The 17,049-nt window shown below is 46.1% G+C and overlaps 1 protein-coding gene across 1 annotated transcript in view; it reads left to right on the top strand.

Moving 5' to 3' along the window:
• Positions 1–16,221, top strand: part of DUBAI (Deubiquitinating apoptotic inhibitor) — a 122,492-nt gene extending 106,271 nt beyond the window's left edge. The window contains exons 13-15 of the mRNA XM_050182798.3: positions 5,671–5,962; positions 7,830–8,099; positions 15,656–16,221. Of these exons, the coding sequence (XP_050038755.1) occupies positions 5,671–5,962; positions 7,830–8,099; positions 15,656–15,805 (712 nt within the window). The 3' untranslated portion in view covers positions 15,806–16,221. The remainder of the gene's footprint in view (positions 1–5,670; positions 5,963–7,829; positions 8,100–15,655) is intronic.
• Positions 16,222–17,049: the final 828 nt, after the last annotated feature.

Genomic DNA, 17,049 nt, shown 5'->3' on the forward strand with positions numbered 1-17,049 from the left:
TGGAAAGTTCTGCCAGTTCTATTCTAGCTGTAGGGTTAGAGGCTTTCATACATTGGCGTTTTTTGATCAGATCTTTTGTCTCCTGTGATAGCTTACCGGTATCCTGTCTTACAGAGTTATCACCGACTTCAATTGCACACTTCTTAATGATGCCCATAAGATTGTCGTTCATTGTTTCAACACTAAGGTCCTCTTCCTGATTTAAGGCCGAATACCTGTTCTGTAGCTTGATCCAGAATTCCTCTATTTTCCCTCTTACAGCTAACTCATTGATCGGCTTCTTATGTACCAGTTCCTTACGTTCCCTCCTCAAGTCTAGGCTAATTCGAGTTCTTACCATCCTATGGTCACTGCAGCGCACCTTGCCAAGCACGGCCACATGTTGTATGATGCTAGGGTTAGCGCAGAGTATGAAGTCTATTTCATTTCTAGTCTCACCATACGGGCTCCTCCACGTCCACTTTCAGCTATCCCGCTTGCGGAAGAAGGTATTCATTATTCGCATAATATTCTGTTCTGCAAATTCTACTAATAGCTCTCACCTGCTATTATTAGAACCTATGCCATATTCCCCCACTGACTTGTCTCCAGCCTGCTTCTTGCCTACCCTGGCATTGAAGTCGCCAATCAGTACAGTGTATTTTGTCTATACTTTACCCATCGCCAATTCCCCGTCTTCATAGAAGCGTTCGACTTCCTGGTCATCATGACTGGATGTAGGGGCGTAGACCTGCATGACCTTCAATTTGTACCTCTTATTAAGACCTTAAACCTTAAATACCTTAAGATACCTTAAAAGAGTAAGGCTTAGCCTTATTCCTAGCCTAATGCGGTTTCAGGACAGTAGAGCGTTCTTCGCTGTTCGTAACCCTACTTCTTCGCCAGTTGTTCTCTCTCAGGGCACTACTGTGACCTGCTTTACTGACACCGAACCTCTTTCGCTGGTACCGCTTCACACCGCTTCACACCGAATCACCACTTTTGTCTACCACAACTGATGATCATACTGCTACCGCTGCTATAATGGCTGCGATAAATCCCCATCTGACTGCTGTGCAGAAAGAAGACCTTTTGGCACTCCTGCAAAAACACAGCGCCTTATTTGATGTTCACTCCAAGCTTCTGGGGCGCACTTCCGTCGCAGTACATTGCATCGAAACTGAAGGCAGTTCGATTGTACGCCACCGCCTGTATCGCGTGTCTTCCGCAAAACGGAAAATCGTTGCAGATAACGTTGATGACATGCTCAAAAGAGACATCATTCGGCTATTGTCCAGTTCTTGGTCATCTCCTGTTGTGTTGGTTCGCAAGAAAGACACCTCTGTACAATTTTGCATCGATTATCGAGCCCTTAATAAGATCATGCGCAAAGACATATATCCGATGCCAAAAATCGATGGTGCCATTGACTCCCTCCAGGGTGCAGAATATTACTCTAGTCTAGACCTCCGATCTCGGTACTGGCAAATCCCCATGCACGAAGCGGACAAGGACAAGACAGCCTTTGCAACACCAGACGGACTTTACGAGTTCAACATCGTGCCCTTCGGTTTATGTAATTCTCCTGCTACATTTGAATGCATGATCGACACAGTTTTACGTGGCCTTAAGTGGAAGACTGGTCTGTGCTGTTTAGATGACATCGTTATTTTTTCTACAACTTTTCATCAGCACCTTGAGCGTTTAGACGAAGTTTTCACATGCATTTCCAACGCTGGACTCCTACTCATCACAAAGAAAGGCCATTTTGCCAGAAAGAACATCAAAGTGTTGGGCCACCTTATTAGCAAAGATGGCGTTTGACCAGATCTTGACAAGGTTGCTGCTGTGCTTCGCTTCCCTCGCCCTGAAAGTTTCTTGGGCCTGGCATCGTACTTCAGCCGCTTCATCAGTCATTTTGCTGCCATTGCGTCGCCGCTGCACAAGTTGCTCACGTCGGGCACTGCTTTCCCTTGGACAGACGACTGCAAACTTTCTTTCCAAGCCCTCAAGCAAGCATTAACCACCTACCCTGTCCTCTGTCACTTCGATGAGAACGCACCAACTTGTTTGCGCACCGACACTAGTGGCCATGGGGTCAGTGCTGCCCTTCTACAGCGTGATACCACCTCACGAGAGAGAGTTGTTGCCTATGCCAGCCGTGCATTAACGGCTGCCGAAAAGAACTACTCGATTACAGAGGAGGAATGTCTCGCAATAGCTTGGACGATACAAAAATTTCGGCCATATCTTTATGGACACCACTTCACGGTCATAACCGACCACCACGCCTTATGCTGGTTGTCGTCAATCAAAAATTTGCCTGGACGCCTTGGTCGCTGGGTGGTCCGCTTACAACAGTACAATTTTGAAGTTGTCTACAAGTCAGGAAAAAAGCATCAAGATGCCGACGCTCTCACTCGCTGCCCGCTGCCACTATTGTCTTTGAGTACATCTCTCTATTGCTCACCACTTGATGATGAGACAAAGTCGCCACTCCCGTTATTACCTCTAGCGGTTACTTGCGTGTTATCTTCCAATTGCGTCACTCAGCTCGCCTTGTGTCAACGTTCTGACCCCTACTGCAACAGCATTATCCAAAGCCTGTGCGGAACTACTTCTGCACCAAATGCCAGATTACGTAGACAACTGCAACTATTTAAGCTTGACAACGATGTGCTGAACTGCTACATTTACAACTCCGATGGACACCGCTGGGTACCTGTTCTTCCACGTTCGATGCGCACACAAGTCCTTGAAGCCTTTCACGATGACCCATCTGCTGTCCATTTGGGTTTCCAGAAAACATACCACCGCGTTAGGAGTAATTTCTTTTGGCCAGGCATGTCTACCTTTGTGGCCAAGTACGTCGATTCTTGTGTCCAGTGTCAACGGTGGAAACGACCGAGTTCGCCTCCTGCTGGGCTTTTACAGCTTATCCCATGTCCCGAGACACCCTTTGCCATTGTCTGAGCATAGGTGCTCGCTAACGGGTAATGCCTACTCCCATGTCGCACAGCATTGCTCTGAATAGGGGTGCATTCCAATCTATGAGAACACCACAATACTTTCCGCGCATAGAAATCAGACTACGAGGGAGAATATTGAGGCCTACTATATCAGGAAAAAAGGGTCGCGTTGTGTAAGCATGCAATCGTTAAATTTGTACGACAGTGAATTTTAATTTTTAAGCCGCCTCATAGTATAGCATTAGATTACAGGATTTTGCGTTTTTGCCTGTACACTGATAATGACGCCATCGATGGGAGGGCACGTGGCTATGGGTGGTGTACATAGGTTTGTGTATGCCTTCAAATAAAGTTAGTTGTGAGTTCAGTGCTGTCCTGTGTGTTCCTGCCTTCTGTCTTCGTCATATTGCGCTGCCCCTTCAAGATGTACTACTAACAACCACTGGCGCCTGTCGGGGTTATAGTTGCGTCGGTGAAGCAGGTTGTCGCGAATGGTGAAATGGTGAGCTTGATGGCGCAGCATGCGAGTGGTTGGTGGGACTGATGAACCAGAAAGAAATTCGATAAGGGAGGCAATCCAATGGTTCTTGCGCTGCTCATAAGCGATAGTGGTAAGGTCGAGCGAAGAAATGGCAAACTGGCATAGGGAGAAGCAGGCATTGTTGTCAGGCACAGGAGAGCACGAGAAGGCATTAGCATCAGAATGCTGACGTCCGTTACGGTACAACACATGGATATCGTAGTCCTGGAGGCAAAGTACCTGTCAAGCAAGAGACCGTCTTGGGGATCTTTCAAGGATGACAGCCAACATAGTGCATGGTGGTCCGCAACTACATCAAATGCACAGCCATACATATAGGCTGGAACTTAGTAAGGGCCCAGATGATGGCCAGGCATCACCCGAAACATGGCAAGTTTGCTCTGCAACCAACTTGACTGAGCGATACAAGATATAAATGGTTGCAGCTCATATGTCTCTCTTGGCTATCTCGCGATTTCTTGTCGCCCATGAGGGCAAACCGAGATGGCTTGGGAACCTATGCTAGTTTGTGATTGTTGAGTCTTAGGTCAACGTGAATGCAAGAACCCAAGACTGGCCTGGGTTCTTCTTTTCTTTAAGCCTAGAACTCCTGTTCAGACTGCGACAACAACTCTATCTGACAAGTTGGCAGAGCAACACCGTGCTCATAAGGTCTGCTTTGGCTACTTCTCTTACTGTTTTCTCCTGGGTAGGTGCGAACAGGGTTACCTACACTAAAGGACTGAAAGATGGCTGTCCTGAAAGTTGCTAACATTCTGGGATGTCACTTACACAGCTACACTTTTGTCTCACTTTTCCACAGGGTCTTAAATGCATGCAGTTCATGCAATGTTTGCTGAGCGTGCCCAGTACAGGAGACACAACTTGGCATTGACTCTGTTTCCCAATAGGGATATTGGTGCTTTGTTGCATGCATGGTACTGAAAGGGAAAATTGTAGGGGTGTGCAAATGCTCGAATATCACTGAATCGAATCGAGTAGTGACCGCTCGAATAATCCAGTTTGCTAATTGAATATCCAATTTTTCGAATATTCAATATATTCAGTGTAGAGATCTGCGTATTGCCACAACCCTCATCTGTGATGCTGCCCAAACGAGCGCTTCACTTCATTTTAGGCGCAAAAGGAGTGCAAAGGGTGCCACGAACAAGCCGCTTCAGTTGACGTGGACTTCGTCACTGTGAGCGCTCCCCGATGTTGACCTGATGCAAGGATCACACACACAACCCCACGTCAGCCGAGGCTGCCTCTGCCGGTACAAGGTTCGTCCGCATCGACAGGACCGATCTACATGATAATGCGACGCTGGGCAGAAGGAATGGCAACAAAGACAGCGCATATTTCATAAAGTGGGCAAACATGTGCAAACATCAAGCCGATTAGCCGCCGATAGACACGCAGATCGTGTTGAATACACGACGATGAACTTCACGTCACTTCAACAGCCGTTGATCACTTATGAGCCACCCGGATGAACATCATATTAGAGAGTTTTAGCTTGTCAAATATTTGGGTAAACGCAGATGGACTGGGCATTGGGGCAGAGGAACAGAGGCGTAAACGTGAGTGGCCTGCATGGTGCAGCCACCTGGTGGCGCAGAGCTCAAACAGGCAAAAACAGCTAACATTGCAGTAACCAAGTGTATTCTACTTTGGCTGCTGGTGTGAATTTTTGGCAGTGGTGTAATCGTGTTGCTGCTGAAAAATTTATACCTGCAGCAAATTAAAATACACTTGGTTACTGCAACATTGTAATGCCAAACTTGTATTGTACTGCTCAAAACTTGTCAGCATTAAATTTTGTGAAGAATGTCCTGATATTTGATATTTGATTCGATATCCAGCTTTTCTTTCTTAATTCAATTCGATATTCAATTCATAATGTACTACTACGTATTCAGTATTCGCACACTCCTATAAAATGTTGATCTACCAAAATGCAGCACAATTTTCCCTTTTGTGACACTTCCTCCACCTTGTGGGATTAGAATGATTTGCCATGTATGGTACTGCTGCCACCTTTTGCCTGTGCTGGATTTCATTCAGTCCTCATTTCACACCTCACTAGCTCTAGCTCATTGTGCAGTTTTCATTTTTATTTCTGCCCAGTGAACTTTGCATGCTGCCTCGAGAGCCTTGCTAAGCTGTTTTTTTCTCATTTAACGCACTCTTGTTGTGCAGATACCACTGCAGCGTGTGTGGCACACTGAGGGATGCACGCCGCACTGTAGCTCTGGCAGAGCCTCCGAGGCACCTCGTGCTGACCCTGATGCGCTTCTCGTACGATGGCGCCACGAGAACCCGAGCCAAAATCCTTCGGGAGGTGGCATTCCCCCAGACTCTGGTGCTGCCCTCCAATTGCGGCCTTGGCAGTGACCAGCAAGCCACCTACATTCTCTATGCTGTGGTGGTCCACTCAGGCACTTCGGCTGACCGTGGCCACTATTACACATACGCCCGATATTCCAGCCAGGTCAGCAGTGCTCACTGAACCAGTAGTTGCATTTCACTGTTTGCTGTGTCTGTTATTCTTTTTTACCTTTCACTTCACGTCCTAAAACATTGCTAAAAGCATGAACGAACTATCCCGGCAACAAGTAGTGATAAATTTTCTGGCTTGCGCATAGTCACAAACCAAAATTTCTTGCAGGAATAAAATTTAGAAGTAGTGAGTAATAGAGGCAGTTACACTGCCAAGACAGCAATGTTATTGCCAGTCATCAGGCACATTTTCAGAGAGAGATAAAACGAGGCAGATCAGTGGGGCATTGGCAAACACATGCAGTGTCCTTGCAATTGCAAGCATGGGCGTGTGAAAACAGCTCTTTCAGCTTAGAGTCAGTTCTTAACATCTGCACCCATCAAGGGAGGAATGGTGCATTTCATGGTTACCATGTTGTGGGCAGTGGTCCCTGGCAGAGACATAAAGAGTTTCCGACTATAACACCTAGAGGGAAATCTGGTGCCACTACCTATGGGAGTTTCTTAAGGGGGCACCGTGCCGTCATGGGAATGACGGTATATGTGTCTGCGAGGCTCGTGTTGGCTGGTGTTGTACGAGGTTTCGTCTAAAACATGGATATGGCTACACAAATAACGTGTTCTCAAAGTAAAATCTTCATAAAATGTTTCCATTCACACATATTACATCTTTACTCACCTACAATGCATGACCAAGCGAACAAAAGCAAGAACAGACGACAAACTGTTTCAAAGCGTGTGGGAGTTATAGGGGTTCTCCTCCGTGCTCTTGGGACAAAGGAACGACAACACAGTAGTGCAAACAATCACAAGGGCATTTATTGCACCTTTCATAGATCAATGCCTGCTAGCTGAGTTGCTATCCACAAAACATGCCGATGGGCGCGCGACAAATCTAGAAGTCCGACTTACCGCGACCGGAAAACGAGTGAATATGTTCGCCCCATGCTGGATCCCAACCTGGTCGTTCGCGTGTACAGTCACGCCAACGGTGGCGCGTTCGAAGGCGGCCACGCGAGACGGTCTCGCAGAAGCATGGTCCGCCGCGCGCGCGCGGAATGTCCACGCTCTTCGCCGACCCGCCAGGAAAAAGGAAGCGCCTTGTCTCCCGGCGCCCGAGTAACCCCGCCGCGCGCGCGACACTCGCGCCATCTCTCGCACCGCGCTTGTGCCACTCCGACCGCCGTGGGCGCCAGGCCATGCGAGCCGTGCGGGAAAACAGCATATCAGGGGATGCGTGAGAGTCGCGCATCCCCACAAGCGATCGCAAACCTTGTCGTCTGTCCTCCAACTTTAGTGGCCCGCTGATACTTTTTACGTAACATATAAATTGTACACGCAATAACATGTTCTCATAGTTAAACAAAACATGTTTTTGCGTAATAATAAAACCAAAACAGCTTTTCACGTGTTGTTTTAGCATAAAATGAATCATTGCGACAGACGGAACGGTGCTTGCCAAGCGCGTCTTCAAGGTGTCCTGTCTCTCCGAGAATGATGCCAATCCGAAGTCACAATATATCGGCATTCCCATGCATACCACAGCGCAGCAGCGCCAGATTTACCTCTAGGTAATGTAGTGAGAAACTCTATGGGCAGAGATGTGTGCACAAGTGGTGGCCCAGTAGCCATGGCTTTAGAGCTGAAAGACATGGGCTCTTCTGAGTGTGGCAAGGAGGAATGCAACAGCGACCTTGTACTCAAATTCTTGTGCATGTTGATAGAACTCTTAGTGTCCTAATTGAAAGGCTTTCACCTTGCTGTCTGTGGTACGAAGTCCAGTGCTTGCTTTTCGATGTAGAATCACATCACTTAATGTGGAATTGACATAAATCTCGTCTTTTGCACATGATACCCAGGAGTCACTGTCACCACGCAAGTCAGCCTACCGCTCGGGGACTCCTGATCCCTTGTGCAAGCGGTGGTACCTATTCAACGATAGCCGTGTGTCTGCAGCGTCTTATGCCAGCCTGCAAGGTCTTACAAGCCGGTTTCCACGGGACACTGCCTACGTGCTCTTCTACCGACAAATGGACAGTGACCTTGCCTACCAGGAGGCTGCACCTGGGGACCTGCTCCACCCAAGCCTTCGGGACATGGTTGACTTGGACAATGTCAAGTACTTTGAGGTACAGCACTCTCTGACATGAATCTCTGACACTTGATGTGACCTCTCGCTTCACATATTGTTCGGTTGGAAAACTATGCAGCCTGCCAGCATTAAAGAGCTGTCCTTCTTCATTTGACAATTCCTTTAAGCCTCCAGAAGGTTGTCACATTGCATATATTTTTTATATTTGTATGCACAGGTAGGGTGCAAAAATTATTGTACTGTACAGTGCAAACAGCCATGATTGCAGTGCTGTTGCGTCTGCAGTATGGCATCACTGCTGTGACAACATCTTTAGCAAAAGAAACCAGAACTGATTGCTGGGCTGCTTGGTTAATATACCTGACGACAACTTTCTGTGGCAGCACAGCCAAAGCTATATGCATGTGCTCTCACGTGTGGACCTTCAGCTCTCGTGTTACTAGACAAAGTAGTGCTGACATTTTGCTGGCAGTTTCGGTTTCAGTTTTACCAGCATGTTCAGCGTGTGAGCTTATTTTTATTCAAGTGTTTTCATGTGAGCTCGCTTGGTATATCATTACGATCCGTGAAATAGTGCCAAGGTAAATCAAACATGGATCGTGTTGCAAAAGCAAATACAAATATTGATATAATTTATGAGTGCCACACTGAAGGAATGAATAGCTGATCCCTTTCCCGAAACACATTACGTTGAGATTGCAGCTTGTTTTAGGCTAAGCCGAGCTCTAATCAATTGCAGTAATATTATATGGCAAGAATATTTGGTATTCCGAAGGAGTGTAGCAAGCACTTTTATTGAAGCAAGCATTTATTTTGTGAAAAACCACAAACCATCCAGGAACTGGGCTATCAGAAATCCTTCTTAAAGGAAACAATCCATTTCAGGAATTCTATGACATACAGCATCGGTGCTCTCAATTGTTCATTTTAGAAGATCCAATAACTTTCATGAGATTTCACACAGTGGGCAGGAAACACGTTGGCGTCTACAGGCAGCAGCATCTTTGCGCGGGTGGCTGTATTCCCCAAGTTGAACATTTGTCATCGTGAAGTGCCAGGTGTGCTTTCACCCATAGATGCTGACACCTCCCATGCTACATTGCTACATGCAAATTCATCTGAAAGTAATTATATCCACAGCAGTGAACAACTTAGAATACCGACCTTGTATGCCATGGAACAATATAAATGTATGTTTTCTTACGCACTGCTTGGTTAATTTGTGGTTAACTGGTTAACTTGCACATTTGTGCTTCCACACCTAGTGGACTCACCGTACATAGACAGATCACCGGTGTTGAAGTAGCCATTGCCTGTGCATCGCACCAGCGACGCACTTGCGCTGGTGATGTCAGTTTCACACAACACAACTCCTTTCTTCATAACCGTATGCACCCAATTAGGCACTCATTAATGCAGCACTGTCTTGGTTTGCTGCTGATGAGTTCAGGTCAACTTACTTACACTTGTTGCAACCCAGTGATGCCATCTTTGTATACAGGACCAAGAAAACGAGGCACGCGCTTCTGAAAGCAAAAAAAAGAAAGAATGAAAGACAAGGAATAGCGAAAAAGGAAAATCCTTTTCCCAAGCAAGCTTTTTATTTGTTATAAAATAAATCTTGAACAAAAAAAATGTAAATAATAATTGTTACGTTTTGTTTTACGCTACGTAGCTTCAGTTCCTTACATTCGCCAACTACGTGCAAATGCCCAGTAAAAAAATGGGTGCTGCGGCTCCGTAGCTTTGGCTGCACTGCCACGCAAAGTTATTGCCGGTACAGGTACTCATCAGAAGAGAAGTTGCATTCCAGGACTGTTTTAACAAATGGTTTGTGACATTGCAGCCAATGAGAGTGAACAATGATGTGCAGGCATGGACACGTCCACAAAAAGATTCACTTGTAACTACTTGGCGATACAGTTTATGCAAGATATATCGAACTTGGATATGTCGAATTATTGTCCATATCGCTCAGTTGTAAAATCCCCTTGAACATTGTGTGCAAAAGTATAGCGATGCTACGATACGATACTATGCATACATTGAAATCTCATTCAATGTCTGGCCAAATTCAATATATTAAATGCTGCACTGCACCATGCCCTTGCAAGTGTGCTTCTTCTAAAGGAGACGCAATCGCTTCTTGCATTGCTGGAAATATTTATCGCCGACAAATTTAAAGTGGCAATGTTGTGACAGATGCTGTCAAACGAGATCAAATACAATAGGCAGTACGTGCCACGAAGGAAAAATGAGCAGGGTGCTCTCAGTTTTGCTCACTGCAGATATGGATGGCTCATGCAAACTGTGGCCAGCCGTTATCAGCAAGACAAGATCACCACCTTTTAAAACACAAAAAGCCTCCCGGTTCCATGCGCATTCCACAAGAAAGCATAGATGACACTCAACCTTTTCAGTGCGTGGCTCTGGGCATGCAATGCCGAACTGAAGATGCTGCACCACCAAATTTGTCATGCTGTAGACAAAGGTTTTCTGCAAACAGCATTTTATGATTCTGGGATCTGCCAAAGCGAATCCAATCCAACCTTCACTTGGGTGGATAGAGTAAAACCTCGTTAATTTGAACTCAGTTAATTCGAAATCCCAGATAATTCGGAGGCTTTCTGCAGTCTCGTATTTCCCATGTAAATTTTACCGGATAATTCGCACCGGTGGCCTAGGCCAACCCGGTTAATTCTAAGATTTGGGGTGCTATGCAGCACCCGATCCCCATTTCACCGCAAACCCGACAAAACGATAGCCATTCGGAGTCGCGAGGCAACGCCACATAGCAATCGCAATTATTTATAGACGAAGCGCCAGACCCGTAGTACTGCTACCACAAAAATCAGTCCACGGTCCACCCCGCGCACTGCTGAAACGCACGCCTGCAGAGGAGAAGACGTGGTTCACTGCACTGCAGCGGGCATACTGGTTTCTGTCACGTGCTCTCATCCCCCACTCCGCACACTCCTCGCAGTCGCAGTGGTCGCAACATCAGCACATGTTCCGTGCCGCTGCCACTTTCTGCCGTTCGCCCATTCTCTCTCTGCGCCTGTGGCAACGTGTGTGCGCGCAACGCCGGTCTGCGCCGCCTCTTTGTGTGCGGTGGTTAGGGGTGTTGCAGCTAGCGTGGTGTTCTTGTTTTTTTTTTCTGCACTGTGCAGAAGTGCCCGTGAGCGAAGATGCCATAGTATAAGACTTTAACGCTGCAGCAGAAGTTCTGCTTGATCTAAGAAGCAGGTAAGAACACGTGTTCCAAGACCGAATTGGCTGAAAGGCACAGCGTGCCTCTCTCGACATTGTCCACAATATTGAAGAACAGGTCAAAGGTACTGGAGGCCTACAGCAAGACATATTCTTTGAAGTGGTTGCGAGTAAGGGCTCCCACGTACTGAGATGTGGAATCAGCTTTACTTCGCTGGCTGCAGAAAGCAAGCACAGCCCACCTTCACGTCAATGGAACGATACTGCGGGAGAAGGCCAACGACTTGGCTCTACAATTTGGGCACGAAGAGTTCAAGTGTAGCAATGGACGGTTCAGCCGTTTTAAAGAGTGCAATAATTTGACCTTTGTAGCCATCTGCAGCGAAGAGCGGCAGCGCAAACGAGAGCGTCATCGACGACTGGAAGAAACACACGTTGGCTCCATTGCTTAGCGAGTACGGTGCAGACGATGTGTACAACGTTCACGAGGCAGTCCTTTTTTTTACAAGATGCTGCCCACAAAAGCGTTCACAGCGAAGGACACCATGGTCAAGGGTCGAAAGTAGGGCAAGAAAAGAATTACCATTCTGCTCGACGCGAACATGTGCGGTGAACACAAGCTGCTGCTACTTGTAGTTTGAAGAGTGGGAAGCCTCTCTGCTTTAAAAATGCATGACTGCCACCAAGGGATGAGCTTATCTACAGGCACAACAAGAAAGCCTGGGTCACAGGTGCAATATTTGAAGATTACGCTCGGCAGTTTGACCGCATGTTCACGGCCACAGGCGAGAATGTACTCTTCGTTGTTGATAATTGCCTGGCGCATAGTGACATCCCACACCTGATAGCTATCAGGATGGTATTTCTTCCTCCGAACACCACGTCGATCTTGCAGCCAATGGACCAAGGCATCATTCACCACACGAGGAAGATTTACCGCCACCACCTGCTCAAGCGCATGCTCCTTTGCTACAACAACGACAGGGGGTACTCCATCGACCTCCTCGGGGCCATATGTCTTATTGTGTATGCATGTAAGCAAGCGGAACCCGCTTTGATCATGTGGTGTTTTGAACACGCTGGCTTCTCAAAGGAAAGCACCGTCGATGCTGATGCTGACTATTCATGTGCACTTGATGAAGAAGGAGCCTAGTATTACAACTGCATAAATGCACTCTGCGCAGAGGATAGCGAATCTGGTGCAGTCGGCTTCGCCGAGTATCTGAACTTTAAAAATTATCCACAAATGTGCTACTGAGACTTGAAGAGTGAAGGTGCCGCTGATGCGACCATGTGCGATGAGAGTGACAACGACGACACTAACGAGCCCTCCCGAGCACCCGCTCTCGGGGAAGTTATCGGGTCGCTGAACATTATCCGCAGTTTTGTTGAGTGCCACGATGGAAATTCTCAAATGCTGCACATAGTTGGCTAACTAGAAAACATGACCCTTGGAGCCTCGAACTACAGGACGTGGCAAACCAGCATCTCTGATTACTTTAAGTAATCCAAAGATTGCCGAATAAAGATAGCGCATTCTTGCAGCGAAATTTTTTGCGTGCGTTGCATTTTTTTGTGCGTTTGGTTAATTCGAAAACCTGCTTAACTTGGAAGATTTTTTGTGGTCCCGATGGCTTCGAATTAACGAGGTTTTACTGTATTTACTTTGCAGTTTGAATTTGACAAAACCACCGCATGTCACATCTGCATGCTATATCGCATTCCGCTCTTAAAGGAAAAGATAAAGTGCCCTCCAAATCTGTGGCGAAAAAAATCGCGATCAAGTTTGTGCTATATAAACGCAGCAGAGGTGCCTCCGACAGGCCAGCAAAGGGTCTCCTGCAGATTTTGATAGCCCATTGTCACGTTGATATGAGACACATGAACAACAGTTAATTACATACATGCACTCTGCACTGCCGCAAGAACACAACCATTTGATCAGTGTTATATTGCAAGCAATCAGCACATTGCCTTGCCAGCTGCAGTCCAACCAAGCTAAGTTGTCGTCATCGCCAGACTTTTTAAACACAACAGAGGACTGCATGTGGATGTGTACTCTGCTACTGTGGCCATCAGCCTACCACATGCATCTGATCTCCCACTTGATTGCTGATAAAGTCTACGAGTGCAAACATATTGACGGTGAGCTTCCCATGACGGCTTCACACCAACCACTCTGCCAGCTGCACTGCCACTAGGCCTAGCCAGTTCCGCTTCATTGGGAGCTTGCAGTCAAAGTTGCAGTTTCGTGTTTAGTCGGCATGGCTGTAACTTTGTTAATGCCCACAAACGTTTCCAGCATCGCGCACGTGGTTCATGCCCAAAATGCTGTACAGCATCCAAAGTTTTTCTTATTGTCATTATTCATTGCTGCTAGTTTCAGGTGATGGTGCTATGGCATAAGGAAGTCCAAATAATTGCGCAGGTCCAAAAATTCAGGTACCTGGAAAATCGGTCGGTGACTGCATTTGACATATTTGCTACCAGACTAGTAGATATATTGAGGCATGGGCAAACAAAAATTTGCTTTGCTATGTAGTAATACTGTGTCGAATCCACATTTTGGATTTTAATATAGCAGCAGAATGCTTAGAGCATTACCAACCAAATTTTGGATTTAGTTCTTTATATTCGATAATTCATTATATCACTCTTTGTTGCATAGAAGTTCGGCTGTACGAACTTCTTGACGCTCATATTTTATTGCAAATGCATTGCATCAGAATAATTACTCTGATTTAGCCTCCACTTTCTTGCTATTCAATGGTTTTCAAATTATTACAGTAGTAATCATATTGTCACCGTCTCATGGTGTTAAACACAACACCAGGAACTTTTGAGCCATGAAAAGCCTTTATGGGCAATGAACATAAAAGGAAAATATATATCTACAAGGAACGCGCACTGCAAATCAAATAGCAAAACATGCAAAACAACAACCTATATACAGAGTGGATTAATTGTCTTCTCTAAAGTCCTTACGATGGGCTAGAAAGTTCCAAATACTCTTAAGTCCACCGACGTGGCCACGTCACCTCGTCATTGCTTCTTTCGACGACACATCAATAGGCCCCCCTGATGTGTTGTGGATACGACATCGCTGCATCCGACATTCAGCCCACATTTGGACCTGGTCAGGCGGTCGGGGCAGGGTGTGACTGAGGCGCCTGTATCCCCCAGTCAACTCCGCTGGCCTGCGGATCATAGCTGCGGGGAGTCTTGCAGACAGTGCCATCAGCCTGTAGCTTCGGCCTCTGGTGGGGCGCCCGCTGAGCTCACTGGTCGCAGCCCCGGCAGCTGAAGGGCAGCTGTCACTAGGTTGTTGCTGTCTCCACAAACCCTCTGCTCCATTCGGCCTCCAGCTCCTTCTGCCACCCATCGTCCCAGAGTGTAGCTGGGCTGCTCTCTTTTTCTACGTGTCTTGGCCCGTTCTCCACGTAGCTCCGAATGCACTTTTGCACTTTTTCTTCTTTCACATATTCCATTCTTTATATTTGGACACTTTCTTACTTTCTCACTTTTTTTTTCCTTTGTTTCTTCCACAGCCTCCTCATGCTTTCTTGTCCTCTTCATATCTTCTGCTTTTTCATCTTCTCTCGTTCTTTCTTGGCTCATGACACATACAGAATGTAACAATTTGTTAGTATGCTTAGTGAGTGCTATTACTGAAAATCATCTAGATTTAGTGGCACTGATACTCAAAATTAATAAAGGGAAAATCAGGCATCCACCCGTTCGTAGCAATTGCTACAAAGGAATCCCATACGGGTTCCTCGAAAGAAAAGCCTCGAAGTTAATGAAAGATTCGTCCTGGTCCAGGACTCGAACCCGGGACCATCGCCTTTCTGGGCTTTCTGGACCATCTGAGCTAACCAGGCAGCTAGCAGGTGGTAGGGCGAAGTCGAATTTGTTAACAACTCAAAGCAAAGGCAAGAGTTTGACAGAATAGTTCTGCAAAAACCCGCAAGGCGGAGAGCAGTAATTAATAAAGGGAAAATCAGACATCCACCCGTTCGTAGCAATTGCTGGGAACCTGTATGGGTTTCCTTTGTAGCAATTGCTACGAATGGATGGATGTCTGATTTTCCCTTAATTAATTGCCTCTCTATCTTGCGGGTTTCCACAGAACTATTCTGTCAGATACTCAGTCATTGTGATTTATATATGCACTTCATATTATGTAATAAGGTGATTAGTTCTGAGTGAAATAACTGCTTGGAAGGAACATTGCAAGGCTAACACGGACACAGTTGAACTATAAAAGAATGTGCAATTTGCTCTCTCAACAAATCCACCTATGCTTCCCATGGTGGCTGAATGATTTGCAGTTTTGAAGTAGCATCAAAACTTTATGTGGAGCTGCCCTTTGTCTGAATGCAGGAGCAAGAAGCAAAGAGCAAGCGTGCCCGCTGGTCATTCAAGACGCACAATGGCAGCGACTCCTTTGATGGTGGGCCTTCACCATCCACAGGCGGGTGTGGTGGAGGCATGGGGGGTGGCCTCGGCGACATGCCACACATGGTTTTCTAGCAGTCCAGCCTGCCAGTGCACTGTGAGCAGCCAAAGAACAGCGCTGGCACAAGTCACTGAGTGACATGAAAAATAGTGAATCAAATTACAGCATGGCAGGTCATTCACACATGCTCTTGGCTTCTGTTGTTGTTCATGCAATTTCTCATCAGCTAGTGTTCAAGCGGGCAATCACTGTAGGCCCCTTGTTTGTGATAATCATGTAAATTATTTGTTAAGGGTAATACAATTAAAATGTTGCATCAGTTCCTGTAAACTACTATTATGAATGTGTGGCATTCTGCTGCTGATTGTGTAGAGTAGATGTTAAGCTTTTATACCCTAGTGAACCTTTTTAAGTGTGAAAGGAAATTGTTTTTTACCTGTAAGATACATTGCCGTCCTACAAGTCTGAATAAAACATCATGTTAAACCACCGTGCCATTTGTTCATTCTTGCATAAATGTTGATTTTCATGAGGATCTGTCATTTGTCTCATGAGGTGCAGCCATTTGGCACGTTAAATTTCTCAGAACGTATCTATCAGAGAAGCAGCAGCTCATAAGCACATGCTCATGTCTGTGCTAGGGGCTGTATCCTCGATCAGTCATATTTGGGAATATCACATACAGTGTGCAGTGATTGGCTAATTCAGTGCACGCGGCTGTGACAGAACAGATGACACACCTTCTGCCAGCAGTAATTTCACATTGTGTAGTCCTCAAGTGCACTTGAGGGTTTTTTTTTTTTTTTTTTTTCAAATTGAGCCATATCTACAAACTGAAACTATATGAGATAGAGCTGTAATGACAAAAGAAGCTAGGCAACACCCCTCTAAAATAAGTATCAAAGAAAAATGGGCCAAATAAGACAAGCGGAATTGTGCAAAGATTGTCTTTTGGATCAAAAATGAGCCAGATCCTGCTGGTGTATGGATCAAAAGAAGCCAAATCCACTCGCCCTAATGGGAGTGCTTTCCACACAATATTGTGATCAAGGCAATATGCCAGTCTCATTGCAAATTGTGTTCCTTATTTTGTTACAGCCGTCAATGCTGCTTAAGAAAAAGATCCTGCCAGAGATTACAAAGAACCTCCCTATGCTTTCAAGCAGCATACGAACCTGCTCACTTCAAATAATCCGAGTGTTCGTGAAGCATGGCAGTTCCTCTAATTGCCAATGTTCTAGTGGATTTCCTACTGAAATGACATCGAACTGTTTTTGACTCTTTCTTTCAACAAAATTTTTGGGCCAAAACTGCAACA

The sequence above is a fragment of the Dermacentor andersoni genome, chromosome 4 (assembly GCF_023375885.2).
Source record: "Dermacentor andersoni chromosome 4, qqDerAnde1_hic_scaffold, whole genome shotgun sequence".
NCBI classification, from domain to species: domain Eukaryota; kingdom Metazoa; phylum Arthropoda; class Arachnida; order Ixodida; family Ixodidae; genus Dermacentor; species Dermacentor andersoni.